We start from the raw sequence: 16,802 nt of genomic DNA on the forward strand, positions 1-16,802 counted from the left end.
TTCTTGCATTTCTTTTTCTTTGGGATGGATTGAGTTGCTGCCTCCTGAACAATGTTACGGACCTCCGTCCATAATTCCTCAGGCACTCTGTCTATCAGGTCTAATCCCTTAAATCTATTCCTCACCTCCACTGTATATTCATAAGGGATATGATTGAGGTCATACCTGAATGGTTTAGTGGTTTTCCCTATGTTCTTCAATTTAAGCCAAAATTTTGCAAGAAGCGGCTCATGATCTGAGCCACAGTCAGCTCCAGGTCTTGTTTTGACTGACTGTATAGAGCTTCTCCATCTTTGGCTGCAAAGGACATAATCAATCTGATTTCAATATTGACCATCTGGTGATGTCCATGTGTAGAGTCGCCTCTTGTGCTGTTGGAAAAGAGTGTTTGCTATGATCAGCATGTTCTCTTGGTAAAACTCGATTAGCTTTTGTCCTGCTTCATTTTGTACACCAAGGCCATGCTTGCCTGTTATCCCGGTGATTTCTTGACTTCCTACTTTAGCATTCCAATCCCCTATGATGAAGAGGACATCGTTTTTTGGTGTTAGTTCTAGAAGGTGTTGTAGGTCTTCATAGAACCGATCAACCTCAGCTTCTTCGGCATCAGTGGTTGGGGCATAGACTTGAATTACTGTGATGCTGAATGGTTTGCCTTGGATTCGTACTGAGATCATTCTATCGTTTTTGAGATTGTACCCCAGTACTGCTTTTCCCACCCTTTTGTTGACTATGAGTGCTACTCCATTTCTTCTAAGGGATTCTTGCCCACAGTAGTAGATATGATGGTCACCTGAATTAAATTCGTCCATGCCTGTCCATTTTAGTTCACTGATTCCCAAGATGTTGATGTTCAGTCTTGCCATCTCATGTTTGACCACCTCCAGCTTACCTTGATTCATTGATCTTACATTCCAGGTTCCTACACAAAATTGTTCTTTACAGCATCGGATTGTCTTTGCACCACCAGACACATCCACAGCTGAGTGTCCTTTCGGCTTTGGCCCAGCCGCTTCACTCTTTCTGGCGCTACTTGGAAATTCCCTCTGCTCTTCCCCAGTAGTATATTGGACACCTTCCGACCTGAGGGGCTCATCTTCTGGCATCATCTCTTTTAGCCTTGTGATACGTTCCAAGGGGTTTTCTTGGCAAGAATACTGGAGTGGGTTGCCATTTCCTTCTCCAGTGGACCACATTTTGTCAGAACTCTCTGCCATGACCTGTCTGTCTTGGGTGGCCCTGCACGGCATAGCTTATGGCTTCACTGAGTTACGCAAGCCCCTTCACCAGAACAAGGCAGTGATCCATGAAGGGGAGCATGATCTTTACTGTGGAAATTAATAATGACCATGTATTTTGCTCGAGTGACATTTTCCTCAAGTGACACTACATCCAGGTTTCCTGAGTTCATTAATGCTTGTTTTTAAAACAATGAAAATATGATTTTTCCCTTTGATCAATTTTCTTATTCATATGCATATTCATGCAAATTTAGCCAAATAATAATCACTTAATCAACAAATCAGTTTAATTAGGCAACAACCCCAGTAAATGGCTACGAGCCTGTCCAGAACTCAGCCTGCAATGAAATAGCTGACAATGGGAAGTGAGTGTGCCTGGCTCTCGATCACGGCCGTTTTATTCACGGGTGTTCATTTATATTTCCTTGATTTGTGGGTTTATAGCAGTTGATTCAGCTTACCATAAAGCAATGTGAAGCACTTCCCTCAGGCAGCACATACCAGAGGGTGTGCTGTTTTCTATGTAGCATTGAAAGAGAGAGAGAGAGAGAGCGCATTCTAGTCCAGAAAGGGTAATTTTGATTTTTCCCTGTTCTAGTAAAAAAGTAACACCAGCAGCAAATAGGTTTTCTTGATATTCATTATCACAAGTCCCAAGGAATATATTAATTCTTCCTCTATTTTCATATTGCCATAGAAATGAATGGCCCCAAATGTCCTTTATGTTTGAAATATCTAACAGGTAGTGCTAATTAACAGCAGCATAATGCTGAAGAAAATGGAGATTTTTTTTTTTCAAATGGAAACCTACATAGGTAGATGAAAAAAAAAATTACTAGGATTTTTAATGAAATGCTGCCACATTTTTGGCTTCAGGGGTCACAGCAAATTCTAACAAAAACATATTATTATAACGGAATGGTTAGGCACTAAAAGGGAGGGGGAATAAATTATTAGAACAACTGAGATGTCATCACTGTTCTTCCTCTGGTTTCAGTTTCTAAGTTTAATGAGAGGTTTATTCAAGCAATCTCAGCAACACATTTCCTGCAAGATTTTGGGTACGTAAAGTATTCACCATCTTTGGCTGGTGTTATGGAACTTATGCAGTTAACTGCATATTTATGCATTTATGCTGGGAAAAGCTCCAGCTCTTGGTTTTCTGTCTGCCACACAGAGCTTATGTTGAGACTCAAGGTGTAGGTCCTAGATATAAGAGTCCAACAATATTGCCTGACAGAGAAGAATCGCTCTATTCAGCAATGGAAGCCTATTACAAAGGGAAATTTAAAGGGAAATAGCTCACACATGCTCATCCTTGTTTTTTTTATGTATGTACATGGGGAACCCTGTGCTGTTCTCTGTGACATGTACACACAGTGGACGTGCATTCATAAAAAGGTTACTATAGCACTTACATCTTCTATTTAACACTATGGGTAAGTAGGATACGCAGGTGTGTCCCACTCTTTCTGTAAATTATCTGCATTCACGGGCTCCATTTAATGTACTGAGACTACTGCAGCATTCTAGTTTGGATAAGCTAAGTACCATATACAAAGAAACAATTGAAAAGTTATTTTTTCTTTAGTCAAGGAGATATGTCCACCACACCATATTCAGTGGAGGAGGTTTAGCTCAAAGGTACACACTGCAATAACGTCAATCCCCTCACAATGCCCCCTCCCCCAAATGTACTTACTCTGGACAGTGCAGGCCTTGCTGGTGCCATCTTGATACACAGCATACACTGAAACGTTGAAGTTACGTTCCATTGTGATGTCTTCTGTAAAGGATGTTATTTTTGTTTTTATTTTTTAAAAAACATGTTTTTCCATTGTGAATTTGAATGGCATGAAGTTCTAAGGAAGTCTTCCCCAGCCCAGTGGCCTCCAGATGAGTTGAACTACAATTCCCATCATCCCCAACCAGCATAGATCTGGTATGACTCATGCTTGCTGGGAATTTGTAGTTCAACACATCCGAGGGCAGGAAGTTGGGAAAAGCTGTTCTAATTAAGGAAACGTATCGTGGGCAAAACCTCTGAAATAGGAACCCAGGAGTTCAAATCCCACTGTTTTATGATGGCTTCTTACATGGCTTGGGGCAAAAGAATCACAACTTCTTCATTTTCCCATCTCTCTTAAGAGAAGCCATTTTCAAAATATTATTATTTATCACATATGCATCCCACCCTACCTCCAAATAGCTTAGGGGGCTATATATGGGTTTCTTTCATTATTTCTCACAGCAGTCTACTTGTTCACATGGACAGCTTTAAAATGTGATTAGAACTGGTCATGATGGCTATATATTACCTCTAGAATCAGAGCCAGTATGCCTCTGAAAAGCAGTTGCTGAGGAACATAAGCGGGAGAGTGCCATTATGCTCATGTCCCGCTTATAGGCTTCACAGAGGCATCTGGTTGGCCACTGTGGGAACAGAATGCTAGACTAGATAGGCCTTTGGTCTGGTCTAGTACAGCTCTTCCTAGGTTCTTCTGATTTTGGTAGTCTTCACTTAACTTGTTCACATGTACAGCAGTGTTTGGATCTGAATCAGATGTTTCCCCTACAGAGGCTTTCTTAATGAGGGAAGATTAAGAAAACACATTCCACTAAAAGTAACAGCATTTCTGTAGATTCCAATCTGCTCCAGCATTCTGAATGTAAGAAACTGGCTCCGCGTACTATGAAGATAACAAAAAAGTTGTCTTGTATCTTACCTTTGATAGAAGTTGTTGTGTTCTGGATGGGGACTTTTTTCCACATTAAGCCCTGAAGGTAATGGCTGAAGTCTGCAGATGTCCATTCCACTATGTACCACAAAACTGTTTTTCCAGTGGATTTGGGAGGTTCCCATATAGCAGAAATTCTTTTCTGTTCATCCCTGATTATTTGCATATTGGTAGGTGGTGGGAAATCTATAGGGAAAAGCAGCAGGGATGACTGAGCAGCTTGTTGTCTCAGATTTATTTCCCATTAGAGAAATATTCAGAGTTGGATATTTCAAATCGCTGATGTCTAGAAAGAGTTAAGAAACGCTCTTGAAATGTGTGAAGAACAAATCTAGAGTAGACACTGGGATGCATCTTCAACTGGCACACTGGACATTCATATCACGCCTGACCCAGACCCAGGTCAGGATGACTCTTCGGATGAAGATTCAGAAACTGTGGAGTCCAATGACCCTGTGGATACTCCTGACACTATGAATACCCCTAGCACCTCCACAGAAGCTACACTGGGTCCTCCAGCAATGGTAAATTCTGAAGAACCCTTGTACAGGGCCCTGAAGGCCATATAAACCCTATGAAGTCTGAGAAAGAGGTTGAGCCAAGCCCTAGAGCATGCCAGCACCAGAAGGTGGAAGCACAGGCCACTGTTCAGATGTGAAATGAACATCTCAAGAACCACAGCACCCAAACAACTTGGAAGTAATGGTCTCCTTGAGAGAGGGTCTGCTCAGAAGCAGGGAAACTATGAAGCCAGTACTAATGGCTTGCAGCTGTATGTGGGTACGGACTAGGTGATTTGGCTATATAAGTCTTGAGTTGAGACCTGCTAGATGCTGGAACAACCCTTGTATTCCAGCTCCTGCTACCTTGAAATCTTGCTCCTACTTGACTGATCTCTTGTGCTGCTGACTTCTGGACTCTTAATATGACCCTGCTTTTGGGCTGCCCTTTTTCTGGACAGGTAATGTTGTGCTTTGTTCTTTTGCTTGCCTGCTGACTTGGCTGAATGGTTTTGCCGCAGGACTGAGCCCAACCAAGCCATAACAGGACAATTCATCATGTAGAATTGTGATTCATTTCCTCATGTTAATCAGCTAGTTGGGTATTTTTGTGTACACAGTAGAAGACCCAGCATGACGAAGGGTGCTTCCAGATAAGGCTTTTATCCTGCCATCACCCTGCGTCATTCACAGAATTTTGGGAAGTCCATATAACGTCATCTTCCACTCATAATCCTCCTCTGTTTCCCTACTGTTTCTTCTGTCATTAAGGAAAAAAGATGGAATAGCTGCACAATGCCTCCAGACTGTTAGTGCTAGGGACCCTTTGTCTGGAACCACCCCAAGGATCAAATAAGTAATACATCTTGGAATGCAAAGTGCCCAGAGAACATCTTCTCCTGCTCTTTCAGGCTCCCTGTCTGCTGCAATGCAAATACTATTGATTCCAATCAATGAGAAAAAGAGGGGATGGGCCAGGCCAATATGGCAGCATCCCCCACCCCTGGTCTTCCTGCACCATAAGATATAGCAAATACCTCCACATTCCAGTGCAGCTCATCGAAGTGAAGGACATTTGCAAGTTTAATATATTTCCAGAGGCTGCAGTTGCTGAATGGTTAAGTACAGAGAGTGCATTTGTGTTGATTTTTTTAAAAGTTGGTGTTCTGACCTAACATTTTTAGGCCAGCCTATAACTCAAGTTGATGATGGTAAAGAGCTAGAACTTTGATAGATTGTCTTGTGTCAGCAAGTGAACCTGAATGAAATTGCTGATGCTCCTAAGGGATTGTTATATTCAGTGGGACTCTTCAAGGAAAAGCTGATTCCTCAAAGTGTTTCTAAGGAAGAAACAAAACAGCTAGAAGCAACCTGTGAAACGAGTTAGGAGAATCTGGCCCAAGAACAGTATAGAACTGTGCAATGCAAATCAAGCTCCTTCTTCCATGCTGCAAGTGTAGAAATTACAGAAGTATTACCCTGATGAATATAAGCAAACTAGGGCTTCAATCCTACACCTACTTACATGGAAGTAAGCCCCTCGAAAATCAATTGGACTTACTTCATGTTAGACCTGTATAGGTTTTCACCATAGCAGTGTATTTCTGGGACACTGTCATGAATGTCAACTTATTTTAAATCTGAATCTTCTGCAGACTTTTATAATTTCCTAGAGTGGTATCCAATGTTAGTCCTACTTACAGTAGACCCATGGAATGAATGGAACTTAGACTAACATTGGATACAACCCCTAGTTGTTGTTGTTTTTAAAAACAGTCATGATGGCTAGACACATATTTTTTAAATGAAATTGCATGCCAACTTTTGATCTAGTTTTCATGCCTGTGGGCGTCTCTGAAAATGGGATTATAGTGGTAGTCCACATACATGCTTGTTTTTTGATACCATCTGCCTCCAGAGGGTGCAAGCCAGAAATAAAATTAGTTCTAGATTAAGTGGGAGTTTGAACAGGTGGGGAGTTAATCTTGAGGAGTCCCATAAGGATAGTTTCTTGTCCAACACAATATAACAACACAGTATCCATTTCTGACAAGTTTTTATGTACCACCATATCTTACCACGGGGCTGCTGGTTCATTGTAATATTTGCTGGATTGGAACTTCCTTTTGAATTGTGTGCTGTCACATAGACAATGGTCACAGCTGGGGGAACCAAAACTTTGCATTTTGTTTCTGTTGTTTTACACAAATCCATCCTCTCTCCTTGGTTTTCATAGGATACTCTATAACCCAGAATTCTTCCTCTGCTCTCATTTGGAAGAAATGGCTAGAGAAATAGCAAAATAATTGCCTTTAGAAAACAGCATTATGTTTAATTTTGTTTGTTCGTATAGTCTCAAAAGCACAGCGTCTACTGTGGAAATTTGACTGAGCCAGCAGCTCCTTATCTGCTCTGGAAGCCCAAAGGACACATTAAATGCCAGCCACTTGCATGCAACAGTAGCCCAATACTCCTTTAGATGCTTCAGGCAATGGTCATCAGGAGTGGGAAAGCAGCAGGGGGAGGCTTTTTCCCTGCTTCCTATTTCACCTCTTCAAATCTTCCCCCTACCCCCACCACAGCTTTTCCTTCTTCGGTTGCTTTCTTTTTAATTTTTTAAAATTTATTAGTCAAGTGAGAAGATAGCCTTCCTACTAATGCTTCTTGTATGTGATTATATATTTTCTTTAAAGTTTAAAGAAAAAAGTAATCTACTCAACATACGATCCCATTATGAATTCTTACAGATATTGGCTCCAACTGAAAGAACCTACCTGATATTAAAAAATATATATTTTTCTGTATTACTCATGAAAACAAGACCCCCCTAAGCTTCGGATCTTACGATTTAGTCCTTCCCTTAATGAATCTGACTGAGATGCAATCTGATATGGCTGCAATCTGGAAAGGAGAACATGTCACCTTGATCAAGACGGTCATCTCTTGGCTACCATTCTGGTATGTTGGTCCCAGATACCTCCACACATCGAGTACTGAAGATGGTTCTGCATAAAAAATAAATAAATACAAAAGCTGAAAATGGGATATCTGACCTCTGATTTTAGATGAACATCGTGGCAAATAGCATGGCTTCTTTTGTTACTTGTAATTTTGCTTTACATGTACAGAAGACAGCATACGTATCTATCGCAGAATCTCAGTTGTAAGCATTCAGAGCAAATTATTATTATTATTATTTTAAAAGTATGGCAGTATGGATAATGATAACATCAACCCTTTGAGGGTGGTGGAGTCTACTACTATACTAGAGGCCTGTGCTAAAAATATTCTTACTATGTAAGTTCCATATGTAGATTTCCTGTGAGTAGCAAATGATGTATTTGGTTTATGCCCATTTCCCCCCTCCTCTACTGACACCTGATGGTGACAGCTGGTAAATACAGGGTCCCTCACCTTTTCTCAGAGTGAGAAGATGGACACATAGCATTTTAAGGGTGATCACATCTGGTTCTTCTTTCAAGCTATGAACCCAGCTTTGCAACTTATGTTAATGATAGACAAGCCAGTAAATTGAATGCTGGATGGATGAGTTGTTTGCTTCCCATGGCAAGGTGTGTCAGCTTCATTTGGGCTCACACTTTCTGCCCCCCCCCCTTTAAAAAAATCTTCTGAGTGGGATGTGGACATGTACACTTATAAACATTCATTCTTCATTTTAGAAAAAGAATATATATCCACTATCATGGCATCCTGAAACATATGGTGCCGTTTTTTTCAGAGCCTGACCCAGCGCAGAAAAAGTACACATTTGCTTGGAAAGCAGCAACTGTGCTATCAAGCACCTCTACCACAAACAGTGCAATCCTATACATGTCTGCTCTTTATGTCTGTCTTCACCTCAGCCTCATGGTGTCAGCCAAGAACAGCAGTGTACACCACTGCATGGACCATCTCCTTCATATCTATGGCCCCAGGGATAGCGACACCCATGGGCTCCTGCCCCTAAGGACCTGTAAGTTCCTCTCCCCCACCCTCCACCACCCCTCTTTCAACCAATGCCATTGACTGAAGGTTCCTGTCCAGAAGTCAGAAACCACTACTGGCTTCTCCTGCCAGATCATTGGGGTGGGATGGGAGTAGAGAACAATCTCCAAAAATGGAATGGTGTTTCTCAGTGAGTTGGCCTTTGGAACTCAGCTGATAACACTGTGGCTAGTAAATCATGTATTAAATCAGTAAGCAGCCATTAGCTGCTAGACTCTGTCCATAAATTCAGGATTTCAACTGAAACACAAATACAGTGTGTTGAGGGTCAAAAAAGATAATGTTTTCTACAGGGTTGGCTCAAGCCATTTTGCTGCCTGAGGCACAGCAGCAAATGGCCATACTTCACCTCATCAAGGTGCATAGTAGCCAAGACCAGCCAAGTTATTTTGGCACTTCAGAAAGAAAACCCCATAGGCGCGCCTCCCAAAGAGTAAAAATGCCATAATGAATTAAATAACTATTTGCTTCCCTTTCATGAGCAAAGGGCTGGATGCGCCTGATCTCGTCTGATCTCGTAAGCTAAGCAGGGGCAGCCCTGGTTAGTACTTGGATGGGACACTGCCTGGGAATCAGGCTTCCTGCACTGAGCAGGGGGTTGGACTCGATGGCCTTGTAGGCCCCTTCCAACCCTATGATTCTATGATGCTCAAAAGGAGCTGACTGAGGCAGTTGTCTCACTCAACCTAGTGGTAGGGTTGGCCTGTGCCTTTAATAACACATTCAACAGGTGCAGCTTTTCTAACAGGGAGATACAGTGAAATGAAAGGTTCTACCTGATGAATTGCCGCCCACCTTGCAGCTGTTAAAGGCACAAGAGCCTTGCCCCCCCCCCCCCGGTAAAAAGTGAGGTATATTCCCAAAAGTGAACCATCTCCCCCACCCCCAAAAAGCTGGTACATTTTTAAGACTTATACCCTAGTTTTGTCAGCAGGGGTCACTAATGCTTCAACAAAATGACTTCTTGTTGTGATAATAACTAGTAGAGGCCCAAGGCCTCCATTGTAGTCCATCTGCAGGTGAGAAAATAAAAAGGTGAGGCCTAGATAGGCCAGGGTTCCTCCTCACTTTGTTAGCCTTCCTTCGTGGTGGTGACACTTTTCCTCTCAGAGGGCAGCAAAGCCAAAGCTATTGCCATTCAATTGTTCCCAGCCCTGCAGATCTTTCATGCCCCTCGGAGGAAGCCTGCTTGGAATAATGTAGGCCTGGTCCAGATCTGATTGCCTCCCTTCCTCTGTAGTGGATTTGGCTGGTCAGGTCAAGTCATTTTGTAAAATGAATTTCTTCTTACTGTTTCTTTGGCCTCATAGCTTTCTTAAGGGATAAGAGGTGACAGAAAGGAGTATTAAGTCATTCCTAACATTGATAGTTCAGTTACAAAATTGGCGGGCACAACATGGAAGCAGTTCTTAAAGACAAAAACTAATTTCTGTGCATTGGTATGAATCATGCCACAGATACTGTTTCACTATGATGCTTAAGGTGCAATCCCATACCCACTTACTTGGGTTTAAGCCCTACTGAACTCAACGGCACTTACTTCTGAGCAGACATGTGTACAATTGTGCTGTTAAGTAATGCTTATTTGGATATAAAAGCTGAAGGGGGCGGGGGGGGATTCCTAATTTAGTAATACATTTCCAGCTCATGCTGCACTGTAAAACTGAAACTGATAGGACATATTTGCATATATACACCTTTTTACCTGAGGATTTTCCATAGACTTTTGAGTTTCATAATATCACAGCATTATGTACATTATATACATGTACAATGCTAGAACTATATAGTCTGTTGAAGATGACACAGGAAACAAGGACATAGCCAAAGATATAATCTAGTATTCCAGTTCCTGAGCTGACAAAGGTACACCTTCCTTTCTCCGACAGCTATTTGATTCACGTGACTTTGTGGTGAAAATGATCAGAAAGCCATGCTTGGCTAGCTTATGGCAGCTTAAACCACTTGAAGCTTTCCCATTGCTTTCTCTACACTTGAGAAAGGGCTCAGAGGACAAGAACGAGGGAGTAGTGAAACTCACCTGCCTCTGGAGTCATGTACACAACAGATTGGCTCCATCTACTCCAAATGCTTCCAGGGTGAGTTAATTTGCATCTGACTTGAAACTCATACATTGTGTTTGCATTTAAGCTGTACTCTGAGTGATGCTTCCGTTGTAAACCACCATCCCATTCTTGAACCTAAAGTGGAGACGCAACAGAATCAATGACATAATATTCTGTCTTCAGCCTGGATCAGTGGTTCCCAAACAGGGTGTCGTGAAAATAACTGCTGGTGTGTTGATTTTTTCTTTTAAGTATTGTTTCCTGTGAGCCCAAAGCTCCCCCCATCCATCTGCATCTCTGTATGATTTACTGTTGTGGCTTTTTCCCCCTTCCAATCAGCTTCTGTTGACAGTGCTTGACTCTACATCAGAAATAAGTGGGTAATTCATGCAGAAAGAGAGCAGCATTACTTGTTCTCTTCGAACTGGCACACTCAGAACAATGGCAGCAGAAACAGTAGTACAGTGAGATAATATTAGACCCTGTACTTATGCCCCCTGCCATTTAGATAACCATGTATATTACTTCACTTACTACAAACTGTGGTAAGCCAGTCACATGCTGCATTTGGGGGCTCTCCCTTCCTGCTTGTTCTGCTGAGTGGGGCCCTGTACTTCTGCCCCTAAATTCTGCCCTGATGGCACCACTGAGCAGAAACACAAGGAGAGGAATCCTGCATGAAGTGGACAGTTAATTTTTATTCATAGAGCAAAGCTACATGTTACTCTGGAGATCTGTGATTAGATCTCCCAGTGTTCTCGGGTTTGTTTGTTTTTAGTGAAATGCAGCTATGGGGGCTCTGAATTTTACCGGAGCAGTGGCACTGATTGATTTGTATTCCCCACCCATCCCTACCACCCGAGTAAGACCAACCCAAGACATTTTGCTGTCTCAGGTGGACAAGATGCCCCTCTCCATTCCATGTACAAAAGCCGTCTTGGAAGAGCAGTTGAATCTTACTTCAACACTGGTGACAAGACAGCATCCTCCATGGCATCTGAAGGCAGCAAGCTAGTTTAGTGGATTCAAGGCAGGCTACATGGCAGACACAACAGCTCTTTCTCTTTCTTTTTCAACATCTTCCCACTGGTTCCCCAACATCTGTCACTTGTGGTAGCTGCCTCACTCTGCCTAATGGAAGGGCTGGACCTTCTCCTGGGGCTAACAGATAACAATATCCATTAATTTAATTTAGATTAAAGCAGCACTGGAGGAAAGGATTAAGCACCTTTGCTTCCATGGCTATAGTTCATTTTTTTTTAAATGTCAGGTTAATCACACATCAGGGGATTGTTAGTCTGTTAGTGCTCATGAGAACAAGCTCAAATAAGTGTGTACTCAGTCTATTGCTGTTCCTAGTATACTGATATAACAATACTTAAACATTTGTATAGCACTTTCAGGTATTCAAAGGGCTTCACTTGCATAATATAGGCATTACCAGTAATATACCTTCCATAACAAACCACCCCCAAACAAAGATATTATCTTTGCATGACTGAAGGAGTGCTACCATAAATCAGGGGCAAACAGACTTCCAACTTGTTAGATTTACTTTGTGGGTTTTTTTTTTTTTACTGGAACCCCAGTATCTACCAACCAGAGCCAGGTGCAAAAAACATACACTTTGAATTAAAGAGCACATTCTGAGCCTGGGAATTTCTTACCAGAACTGAACTGAGCTCTCCGGCCTTTCACCCAAAAGTCTACTCCTGGTTACCCCAAGCTCTCTTCCCTTCAGCAGTCTAGTTTAGGTGGAAAAAACCATTTTGTTGTTATTGTTAAACAATAGGGAGTCAGAATCCCTTGCTAATCTATTGCAAATCATCCAGAGATCTACCAGTAGATCCCAATCTATCTTCTTCCCACCTACAGTGAATGATACAAGTGGACGTGAGTTCCTAAGCATTGGAGTTGGGCAAAAGTTGCTGTTGCATGCATACAGAAAAGGTGTAGTAAAGCATGGTATATAGGTAAGTGCCAGTCCATCCTAACTTATATTTTTAATCACTTTTTTTGCTATAAGAAGGAAACAATAGCTTAAAAAATTTGTTTCACTGAAATGCAGTAAAGATAGGTATATTGGCCTATGCAATGTGAGCCCCGGACGAGCAGAAAGCATTCCACCAAAATAGTATTCTAGTCTAGATAAAACAGCCTAAGAAATTATTCCCATCTAACTGCCGTATGAAGTCATGCATGGAAGGTTTGGCACTGATATCAATGAAAAGTAGCAGTCAAGCCACTGCTACTGATACATATAAAACACAGATGAGAACAGGCTGCCTTACATGCCAAATTTCACTTGTCTTCTCCTTGTATCGCTCTTCGCAAAAAGTCTCATTGATTGCACTTTGCTTTTCCCACTGTATTATAGTCTTAAGTATTGGAGAGTCTACAGTTTTATTTTGGGTAACAACAGGTGTAGCTGGTACCACTAAAAGAGATACAAGAATGTTAAATCCACTCTAATCTGATAAAACTGCTAACATTTTACCAAAAGGCAGACTTTAAAAGTTGTTAATTCTAAGCTTCAAGATTAGCATATAAGCTACAAGCAGGGGTTTCCGTTGGGCAAAGTAATACTGTGTCAGAGACTGGAGCTTCCAGGGTAGAGGTACCACCATTTCCAAAACCCTGCCAGCTTGCTGTGGCCAGGACAGGTGCCAGCGTGGCTTTTTCTTACCTGCCCCTTGCCACTGCAGCCAACAGGACAGATTTAACTATGTTGGCTCCAAGGCTGGTGTTACTGAGGGCGCCTTTCGAGGGTTTATCAGGCGAACAAGGGGGCTTAGAATCCTGTGGATCTTCAGCTGTCCCCAGCTCCCTGGAACAGTTTGCACACACACACAGGCAGTAGGACACCACTGGTAGGACATATATGCTCATGGAGCATGTATTGTTGGTACAACTTTACACTAAACTGAGACCTGGTGCAAGAAATTTCCCTCCCATTAGGTATAGTGGGAGGGATTAAAAAATAGGTCAGAACATAAGATATGATGGAACTCACCACTCAGTCACAGCATACCGCCACCAGTATATAAACCCTATGCAGCCAGGGAGATCACAACTCAAATGACAGGGTGCACAGCATAGGGCTATATTTCTCTGGTCTCAAATCATGCATGCTTAGAGCTCATAAGCAAGAGCTCTTGAAATCATACACGCATAGGGTTGGAAGGGGCTAACAAGACCATCAAGTCCAACCTCTGCTCAGTGCAGGAAGCCTGATTCCCAGGCAGTGTCCCATCCAAGTACTAACCAGGGCTGACCCTGCTTAGCTTCCGAGATCAGACAAGATTGGGCGTATCCAGGCCTTTGTTTGGGAAAGAACGGGAAAAGGACACTTTGCACAATAAAGTGGGGACACTTCCTCAAAACAGCCTGGCTTCATGACTTGAGCACTTTGCTGACACTTATCTCCCTAGAACCCTGATAGGTGCTTGAGAGCATCCCCACCCCCTCCCCATGGTAGAGCTCAGGCTCCTGTCTCTTGCTTCCCTACCCCATGCCCTGTGCAGTGAGATACTGGCAGTGGCTGCTGTCAGTGTGTGTCTGTGGCTCCCCTTGTTGTGTATCCTGGCCCCTCCCTTTGGCTGCTTAGCCAAAAGGTCTTTCCCTCACTCACTGGATCTAGAACCCTTTCCCCAGGTGATGAAATGGTGTGCTGGAGGAGACTGATGGCTGACTGGCTGGAACCTTTAAGGGCGCTCCTAGTCGAGGCAAGAATACATTGCAACACTTTGTTGCAATTTCCATTTGTAAAACTCATGCCACGCACATGACATTGTGTGTGGCAGCGTGTAGCTAGTCCCTTTAGGGCAGGACAGGGAGGTGGGGAAACAAATTCAGGCATAGACTTGGATGGGTTTTGGCCACAACTTTATTGGTTCAGCTTGGAATAGAATTGACGGGGGCATAGGGCATGGATCTGTTAATCCGACTACCCACCTGCAGTCTTATCCCATCAACCTGGTCCGCCTGCCAGGTGCCTCATTGTGGGGGGCAGGAGTAGGGATGGCAGAGAATTCCGCCACGGATCTCAGGGAGGCCTAATGCCAGTGCATTCGGCCACCCGAAATCTGTGGCGGAACGGCCTGCCCCCCCCGCCCCCCCGCAGATCCCCCCAGGACGAGACTTACCTGGGGTGGATCTTCCCAGCGGTGGTGGCTCCGGCAGTGGTTTCAGCGGCGGCGGCGGCGGCTGGTCTTCCGACCGGCTGCTGCTGCCGCCATCTGCAGTTTGTTTGTTTTTTTTACACACATGTGATAGGCTACGTAAGTTTTTATGTAGCCTAAAACGTCTGGGTAAAAAAAAAAAGGCATACGCAAATGGCAGCGCTATGTCTGCTACGCTATTTGCGTTCCCCTTATTTTCACCGTCTTAGTCTACGTAAATATTTACATAGATTAAGACGTCAAAAATAAGGAATGCAAATGGCGGCGGCCGTAGCCGCCACCATTTGCGTACGCTTTTTTTTTCTCTTTTTTTTCCCAGAGCCCTCCGCTGCCGGAAATCCGGCTGCGGACAGCTCTGGCCTGGCTGGGCCTGGCCGGCTGCTCTGCGGAGTTGCTGCAGAGCACAGCCGGCCGCAGAGGATTCCGGGGGGGAGGAACGGAGTGCCTCCCCCCCGTCCAGGATTCCAGGGGGAAGGACGGAATGCCTCCCCCCCCACCATAAACATAATCCGCGAACCGGTAAGTGATTTCGTACATCCCTAGGCAGGAGTCAGAGGCACACCCCATGGCACAGACCATTGAAGTGAGTCCCTTTCTGCCTCCCTGGGGCGTGGCTCAGATTGCAGCTCCATGCTGAGCTGGGTCTTAATGCCACCCCCCAAGGTCCCTTAAGGGGGACCCCCTCTTGAAGGGGAAAATGGCACCCAATCCCGTTCCCCTTCCCAATAGATCCAGTCCAATGCCTTCCACGCCTTCAAAGCTGTGACGTAGAATTGAAAGTTTTATAACCACCCTTACAGTCATACTTGTCAAGCCAAAGAAATGAAAACCCTGCACACTGGTGCCAATCTGTGTGCAGGCAAAATTCCTTCCCAGCCCTGTTAACCCGTGAATACCGTAATCCATGGCAAGAAATCATCTACCCTGGAGTGGGTGGGTGGGTGGGGAAGCCGGTGATGGCAATGCTGAAGCCACGTGGGAGGCTTCGCTCTTAACAGCCTCTGGAGGACTAGAGAGAGGAAAGCTTTCCCTCCAGTCCACCAACAAAGCCCTCTTCCTGCTGAGCCAATTTAGCCCTGATTGGCTCTGCGCCTCCCACGTGGGTGCGCACTTGGCGCCGCTGCCACAGCTCAGCTGCCCCCTCCCTGCCTCCCCATCGGGACTGCGCGCCACCACAACATTGCTCCCCAGGTAAGCTGGGAGCTGCATTTCTCAGAAAGCTTCATCTCAGCTTTGTCACCATCAAGATTTCAGTCTTTTCACTGTAGTTGTGTAGTAGGCTAAAAATAAAAACAGCTCTTAAAAAAAAAAGTCTCTGAATTACTGCATACTACCTATATTGTTGGGCTTAACAAGCAGTTGATCCGAATGGACTGTGCCCAAGTCATTTTTAGTGCTGACTGAAACGGAAAAGGTTTGGTCCTTCTGCAGTTGACTCAGAGGGATGCTAATGGTTGCAGTCTTTGCAGAAAAAGTTTTATTCTCTTCTGTCTGTAAACTATAAAGATCAAAGAATCAAACTGCATATCCTTCTGCTGTAGCTATAAACAAAAAATATAAAGTAGCCACCTTTAAAAACATTAACAAATTATTTAATGTGTAACCATAATAAAACAACATTTAAACATGTTAAATATGAAGCAGACACCAGTACCAACACAAGATATTTTGCTGCTGAAGGCAAAGGACAAAATGGTGACCCCCTCCATTCTGCATACACAACCCAGCTGGACTGGCAGTTTAATCTTACTTCAATATGTGCAATGGGATAGGGTCCACAACCACACCAGAGGACAGCAGGCTAGTTTAGAGAATAACATTATAGCAAGCCACACTATTGTGTGAGCCCCCACCTTTTGAGCATGACCTAACCATAGGTAAGCGCTTTTAAGTCATATTGGCTGGGTTCACACAAAAGACTAGCGCACATTCAGTGGTTGAGTGTAGGTTGTTGTTGAACTGTGGGTTATTGTGTTGTCTGAACGCAGAGTGTTTTCCACAAGGTGGTTTGTTAACCGTGCAGCGTGGCCCTTATTTTTCTCAGACAAGCCACCCTGAGAACCCATCATTT

At 43.6% G+C, this 16,802-nt stretch overlaps 1 protein-coding gene across 2 annotated transcripts in view; it reads right to left on the bottom strand.

The window, feature by feature from the left end:
* Positions 1-16,802, bottom strand: part of IL23R (interleukin 23 receptor) — a 53,494-nt gene that overhangs the window by 17,675 nt on the left and 19,017 nt on the right. For both annotated transcript variants that reach the window (XM_084848243.1, XM_084848244.1), the window contains 7 exons: positions 16,066-16,229; positions 12,842-12,987; positions 10,526-10,685; positions 7,402-7,484; positions 6,558-6,765; positions 3,968-4,165; positions 2,944-3,027 (listed from right to left, as the gene is read on the bottom strand). In XM_084848243.1, the coding sequence (XP_084704369.1) occupies positions 2,944-3,027; positions 3,968-4,165; positions 6,558-6,765; positions 7,402-7,484; positions 10,526-10,685; positions 12,842-12,987; positions 16,066-16,229 (1,043 nt within the window). The remainder of the gene's footprint in view (positions 1-2,943; positions 3,028-3,967; positions 4,166-6,557; positions 6,766-7,401; positions 7,485-10,525; positions 10,686-12,841; positions 12,988-16,065; positions 16,230-16,802) is intronic.

This window comes from Heloderma suspectum, chromosome 4 (genome assembly GCF_057233095.1).
Source record: "Heloderma suspectum isolate Gila_16-S chromosome 4, 16-S_ref, whole genome shotgun sequence".
In the NCBI taxonomy this organism is placed as follows: Eukaryota; Metazoa; Chordata; class Lepidosauria; order Squamata; family Helodermatidae; genus Heloderma; species Heloderma suspectum.